This window comes from Triticum urartu, chromosome 3 (assembly GCF_003073215.2).
Source record: "Triticum urartu cultivar G1812 chromosome 3, Tu2.1, whole genome shotgun sequence".
NCBI classification, from domain to species: Eukaryota; Viridiplantae; Streptophyta; class Magnoliopsida; order Poales; family Poaceae; genus Triticum; species Triticum urartu.
In genome coordinates, this window is record NC_053024.1 from 674,140,335 (window position 1) to 674,148,011 (window position 7,677).

General features: G+C 42.5%; 1 protein-coding gene across 1 annotated transcript; it reads left to right on the forward strand.

Annotated features, from left to right (window-relative positions):
• The first annotated feature begins 6,797 nt into the window (after nt 1-6,797).
• On the forward strand, nt 6,798-7,392 carry LOC125549061 (mini zinc finger protein 3-like). Its single transcript, XM_048712555.1, has one exon. The coding sequence runs from the start codon at nt 6,856-6,858 to the stop codon at nt 7,144-7,146; it is 291 nt and encodes a 96-aa protein (XP_048568512.1). The 5' UTR covers nt 6,798-6,855; the 3' UTR covers nt 7,147-7,392.
• Nucleotides 7,393-7,677: the final 285 nt, after the last annotated feature.

Below are 7,677 nucleotides of genomic sequence, written 5' to 3' on the forward strand. Positions count from 1 at the left end.
CCCTTCTTCCCTTTGCCCTTTTCTTGAAACTAGTGGTCTTGTCAACCATCAACACTTGATGTTTTTCTTGATTTCCACCTTCGTTGATTTCAGCATCACGAAGAGCTTGGGAGTTGTTTCCGTTATCCCTTGCATATTATAGTTCATCACGAAGTTCTACTAACTTGGTGATGGTGACTAGAGAATTCTGTCAATCACTATCTTATCTGGAAGATTAACTCCCACTTGATTCAAGCGATTGTAGTACCCAGACAATCTGAGCACATGCTCACTAGTTGAGCGATTCTCCTCCATCTTTTAGCTATAGAACTTGTTGGAGACTTCATATCTCTCAACTCGGGTATTTGCTTAAAATATTAACTTCAACTCCTGGAACATCTCATATGGTCCATGACATTTAAAATGTCTTTGAAGTCCCGATTCTAAGCCATTTAAGTATGGTGCACTAAACTATCAAGTAGTCATCATATTGAGCTAGTCAAACGTTCATAACGTCTGTATCTGCTCCTGCAATAGGTCTGTCACCTAGCGGTGCATCAAGGACATAATTCTTCTGTGCAGCAACGAGGATAAACCTCAGATCACAGATCCAATCCGCATCATTGCTACTAACATCTTTCAAGTTAGTTTTCTCTAGGAACATATCAAAAATAAAATAGGGGAGCTAAACGCGAGCTATTGATCTATAACATAGATATGCTAATACTACCAGGACTAAGTTCATGATAAATTTAAGTTCAATTAATCATATTACTTAAGAACTCCCACTTAGATAGACATCCCGCTAATCCTCTAAGTGATCACGTGATCCATATCAACTAAACCATGTACGATCATCACGTGAGATGGAGTAGTTTCAATGGTGAACATCACTATGTTGATCATATCTACTATATGATTCACGCTCGACCTTTCGGTCTCCGTGTTCTGAGGCCATATCTGTTATATGCTAGGCTCGTCAAGTTTAACCTGAGTATTCCGCGTGTGCAACTATTTTGCACCCGTTGTATTTGAACGTAGAGCCTATCACACCTGATCATCACGTGGTGTCTTAGCACGAAGAACTTTCGCAACGGTGCATACTCAGGGAGAACACTTATACTTTGATAATTTAGTGAGGGATCATCTTATAATGCTACCGTCAATCAAAGCAAGATAAGATGCATAAAAGATAAACGTCACATGTAATCAATATAAGTGATATGATATGGCCATCATCATCTTGTACTTGTGATCTCCATCTCCAAAGTACCGTCATGATCACCATCGTCACCGGTGTGACACTTTGATCTCCATCGTAGCATGGTTGTCGTCTCGCCAATCTTATGCTTCCACGACTATCGCTACCGCTTAGTGATAAAGTAAAGCATTACAGCGCGATTGCATTGCATACAATAAAGCGACAACCATATGGCTCCTGCCAGTTGCCGATAACTCGGTTACAATACATGATCATCTCATACAATAAAATTTAGCATCATGTCTTGACCATATCACATCACAACATGCCCTGCAAAAACAAGTTAGACGTCCTCTACTTTGTTGTTGCAAGTTTTACGTGGCTGCTACGGGCTTAGCAAGAACCGTTCTTACCTACGCATCAAAACCACAACGATAGTTTGTCAAGTTGGTGTTGTTTTAACCTTCGCAAGGACCGGACGTAGCCACACTCGGTTCAACTAAAGTTGGAGAAACTAACACCCGCCAGCCACCTGTGTGCAAAGCACGTCGGTAGAACCAGTCTTGCGTAAGCGTACGCGTAATGTCGGTCCGGGCCGCTTCATCCAACAATACCGCCGAACCAAAGTATGATATGCTGGTAAGTAGTATGACTTATATCGCCCATAACTCACTTGTGTTCTACTCGTGCATAACATCAACGCATAAAACCTAGGCTTGGATGCCACTGTTGGGGAACGTAGTAATTTCAAAAAAAATTCCTACGTACACGCAAGATCATGGTGATGCATAGCAACGAGAGAGGAGAGTGTTGTCTACGTACCCTCGTAGACCGAAAGCGAAAGAGTTAGCACAACGCGGTTGATGTAGTCGTACGTCTTCACGGCCCGACCGATCAAGCACCGAAACTACGGCACCTCCGAGTTCTAGCACACGTTCAGCTCGATGACGAACCCCGGACTCCGATCCAGCAGAATGTCGGGGAAGAGTTCCATCAGCACGACGGCATGGTGACGATCTTGATGTTCTACCGTCGCAGGGCTTCGCCTAAGCACCGCTACAATATTATCGAGGATTATGGTGGAAGGGGGCACCACACACGGCTAAGAGATCAATGATCAATTGTTGTGTCTATGGGGTGCCCCCTGCCCCTGTATATAAAGGAGCAAGGGGGGAGGCGGCCGGCCTAGGAGGAGGGCGCGCCAAGGGGGGAGTCCTACTCCCACCGGGAGTAGGACTCCTCCTTCCCTTGTTGGAGTAGGAGAGAAGGAAAGAGGGGGAGAGGAACAAGGAAAAGGGGGCTGCACCCCTTGTCCAATTCGGACCAGAGGGGGGGCGCGCGCCTCCTTCCTTTTGCCCTCTCTCCTCTATCCCGTATGGCCCAATAAGGCCCATATACTTCCCGGCGAATTCACGTAACTCTCCAGTACTCCGAAAAAATACCCGAATCACTCGGAACCTTTCCGATGTCCGAATATAGTCGTCCAATATATCGATCTTTACGTCTCGACCATTTCGAGACTCCTCGTCATTACCCCGATCTCATCCGGGACTCCGAACTCCTTCGGTACATCAAAACTCATAAACTCATAATATAACTATCATCGAAACCTTAAGCGTGCGGACCCTACGGGTTCGAGAACAATGTAGACATGATCGAGACACGTCTCCGGTCAATAACCAATAGCGGAACCTGGATGCTCATATTGGCTCCCACATATTCTATGAAGAACTTTATCGGTCAAACCGCATAACAACATACATTGTTCCCTTTGTCATCGGTATGTTACTTGCCGAGATTCGATTGTCGGTATCTCAATACCTAGTTCAATCTCGTTACCGGCAAGTCTCTTTACTCATTCCGTAATACATCATCTCGCAACTAACTCATTAGTTGCAATGCTTGCAAGGCTTTAGGTGATGTGCATTACTGAGAGGGCCCAGAGATACCTCTCCGACAATCAGAGTGAAAAATCCTAATCTCGAAATATGCCAACCCAACAAGTACCTTCGGAGACACCTGTAGAGCACCTTTATAATCACCCAGTTACGTTGTGACGTTTGGTGGCACACAAAGTGTTCCTCTGGTAAACGGGAGTTGCATAATCTCATAGTCATAGGAACATGTATAAGTCATGAAGAAAGCAATAGCAACAAACTAAACGATCAAGTGTTATGCTAACGGAATGGGTCAAGTCAATCACATCATTCTCCTAATGATGTGATCCCGTTAATCAAATGACAACTCATGTCTATGGTTAGGAAACATAACCATATTTAATCAACGAGCTAGTCAAGTAGAGGCATACTAGTGACACTCTGTTTGTCTATGTATTCACACATGTATTATGTTTCCGGTTAATACAATTTTAGCATGAATAATAAACATTTATCATGATATAAGGAAATATATAATAACTTTATTATTGCCTCTAGGGCATATTTCCTTCAATGAGTGTATGCACGTATATAAGAGCGCGGCACATTGCACCCCATTATTTTGAAGGTCAAAAATATGGTCTTTTGTGGTCTGGAAAAAGCCAAAAATTTCAATGCATGCATGTACACTGCCGTAGCATAACTGTGCCAATTTCATCAATATATTTGCTTGCATGTATGAGATATAAAAGAAAAGTATAGATACATGGAAAAATAGCTTGTTTTTTTGTTGATTTTGGGCTGGAATTTAATATTCTTTGTGTAGCATATAATACAACATATTACCTCTATCCCAAAAAACTTTCATAGATTTATCTATATACGGATGCATCTAATACTAAAATGTGTCTATATAATTTGTATTTAGGCAAATGTAAAACAATCTTTTCAGGGCGGAGGGAGTATTATTTTGGGCCGAAATTTAACATGTACTTAGACCATGTACATCAAACGTATTCAATATCCATGTTAAAAGAGTTAAAACTTTTAAGCACCATACTTCAGGGGTTAAAAAATGTATTTCAGTGCCCCGTGCTACAAAAGTCCACTTTATAGTTAGCCCCAATACTAACCATCAGCTGATAAAACATGAGCGAACCAACCTGTGGTTGTACAGTTAGGAGGACAGCGGTATCCTCAACCCACCAGGGTTCAAGTCATGATGCTCGTATTTCTCTGGATTTATTTCGGGATTTCCAGTGATGTGCATTCAGTGGAAGGAGACGTTCCCGTCGACTACGAGGTGCCTATGATGACTTTGTCAATCTCAAAATTATATGTCATCTTATTCTCTCGGAAGTGCTCATAAGCGTTTGTTGGGCAATCAGCTAAGAATTCGCTGACCGGAAAACTTGGAGTCTTGGAGAGCCAACTTTCGGTAACAGTCACAGTGCAAGCACACTTAGCACATGAGCTAGACCATTACTTTCTCTTCTTTACATGCTGAATTACAAAGGAATTGAAAGTATGCGCTAGCTCTTCAATTTCAAATAAAACAGGTGCCACAACAGAGCGACCGTTGAGCGAGAGTTCTAGAGATAGACGATCTCTAGACTATTCGTCTCTATCATATCACCACATCAGCAAAGCCGCAAAGATTTGTCAAGATAACTCCATCACGAAGTGCTAGTGCTTCAGCGATCATTGGATCTGTGACCCCTGGGTGAGGTTTATACATTTATTTGAATCCGCGAACAAGTTTTGAATATCTTGAGCTTCTGTAAATTCTTAAATATTTTTTTATTTGTGACTAATTTTCAAATTTATGAACATTTATTAAATTCGTGAAACTTTTCAACTCGTTAACAATTTTTCTACTTTGAGAACATCTTTCAAACCATGCGTAGTGGCAAAAGAAACAAAAGGCTCAATCCGTGCTAGGGGTGACTAGCGATCCATGTGTGCACCAATGGGCCAGGCCAACTCATGATTCTACTATAACTCTATAAGAAGAAAAGGCAACAAATGATATAAAACAAGGATGCACAAAATACTATATACTAACCAATTTGAAAATAGCAAGATAGTTATAATAATGGAGCCGGCATAAATGAATAAAACCCAAAAGTGTTTTGCTTTTCTTTGTAGCCGCATATATAGTGTTGCACCAAGGTGCTCTACATTTAACTTAGTGATATGATTACAAGCCAAATATATTCCTAGATACTAACAAATGGTTTGTTCTGGACCGAGATACTAGCTGGTAATGCCCATGTAGTTACTGTCACACATATGCAAATATAAATAATACTACACAATAAAAAATAAATCGGGAAATGCAGTTGCTTCAATACGTGGTTATGGTGGTTTTCATCTTGGTTGGGGGCTCATGATTCTACCGCATGAAAAAATGGCAACATCATAGAAAAACAATATGCACACAATACTATATACGAGCCAGTTTAAAGAAGCTTCTTGCAGAAAAACTAGTTTAGAGAAGCACACTATTAGTCGTAAACTAATGGAGCTAGTGTAAGTGAATACAAACTGAAAGTGTCCGCTTCACTTGTTGCCGCACACAGTGTCGCGCCAAGACAACCAAAAGGCTCCAACACGAAATGAATGCCATGGTGATTTCACTGGATGAGTTCCTCTTGTTACTTAGCAATATGATTACTCGTCTAAAAAAAAGCAATATGATTACAAGAAAAATATAGGGCCGATTACTAGCTTATGTTTTTTGTTTCAAAAGTAATCGTGTGAAATCTTACCCAGAGAATCTATCTACCATCCAATTTGATTGCACAAGACGTAGCTGGCAAGCCTATATCTACCGTCCATGAAGTAACGGAAGCTACGCAGACAAAAAAAGTTTGTTTTGCTTTTCCGCGAAGTACAACCCCGAGCCAAATTAGGACATACTATGCCCCAAGCCCCAAACACGTGGCATGGAACCAACGTCCCATTTTTTACCATGGTTTACCATTGGTTTATGAATCCATGTGCTGGCAATGTTCATGTAGTCAGTGTCACGAATTTAATAAATGTTCATAAATTTGAAAAGTTGTTAACGAGTTGCTCTAAAGTTGTTTTGGCAATGCTCATGTAGTCAGTGTCAGAGCCACGCAGGAAAAAGACTTAACTGAGATACTTAGTTGATCTACTACGTGCTTATGGTGGTTTTGTGTTGGCTGGAGGCTCATTATTCTACTGTATAAAGAAAATACAACAAACGGTTAGAACAGCGAGCACATATATATTAACCAATTTAAAAGAGCGGAGTATTTGTAAAGTATTGGAGTTTAGTATAAATCAATATACACCAAAAGTGTTCCCTCGGCTTTGTAGCCGCACATAGTGTCGCGTCAACACAACCAAGAGGCTTCAATGCACCATGCACGAAACCAATGGCGTGTTGATTTCACTCCATGAGTTACCTTGTAAATTACTGAAATGATTATGAGCTAAATCTAGAACCGGCCACTGGCACACGTTCGAACCTATCTACTGTCCATATAGGAAACAAAAACTACAGACAAAACAAAGTTTGTTTTGCTTCTTCACAAAGTATAACCCCGTGCCAAATTAACCTAAGGCGCAAATGCCCCAAGCCCCAGACACGTGGCACGGAATCGGTTTACTGTGGATTTTTGTAACCATGAGTTTGCAATGCCAAAGTAGTCACTATCACCTATATAAGCATGACACCTTCCATCCATTGATCCATCCAAGGCGTGGCAGCAAAGCTATTCCTATTGCCACTTGTTTTTCCCTTCAAACGTTCACCTCGCGCCTAACATGGGGTCTCGGCAGGACCAGCCCGCCGTCAACGGGGAGCAAGGTGACGGCGCGGGGGCAGCCTACGTGCGGTACAGGGAGTGCCAGCGCAACCATGCCATCGGAATCGGCCGCTACGCCGTCGACGGCTGCCAAGAGTTCACGGTGTTAATGGGCGTCGACGAGGCTGCCATGCTCCTCTGCGCGGCGTGTGGCTGCCACCGCAACTTCCACAGGCGCGAGGTCGTCAACGAGTTCGGCGTCGACTACCATGCTCCCCGGACGCCCCCCGCCGACGAACATCGCCGTTGAAGCCATGAAGCCTGTTGCTGCTGCTGCTGCCGCCTCTTCTTGCTCATCGTGAATTGGATCTAGCTGGAGCATGCATGGCCCATGGACGGCTGGTAGCATTTTATTTCATCTTCTTTGTCATCTTATGAAATTAGTGTGGATGAATAATTCGCGGGGGATGTCCCGTCCGCGTAGATCGATCGATGTGATGAACCTCTTCTATGAATTCGAATTTGATTTCCCTTGTGCCTTTTTACTTGATGAGGTTTGTTCTTCACTACAGTAACTTTCCAGAGTCTGAAAATAATAAATTTATAGTTACTCTCATTTGCTTTAATCAAACCGATTTCGGAGCAATGTCACCAGATCACCACATCGAGGAACGACCTTTTCTCTTTGGGATATATATATCAATCTGCTGTTTCTCCAAGCTACTCGCATCGTCGCGCACGTACGCTCCTCATTCTCCTGATTATAATTAAGTTGGGCCATATTATGCGCGCAGGGCGGCTTGATGATTAATCATGTTCTAGCAAGTTGAAACCAACCTCC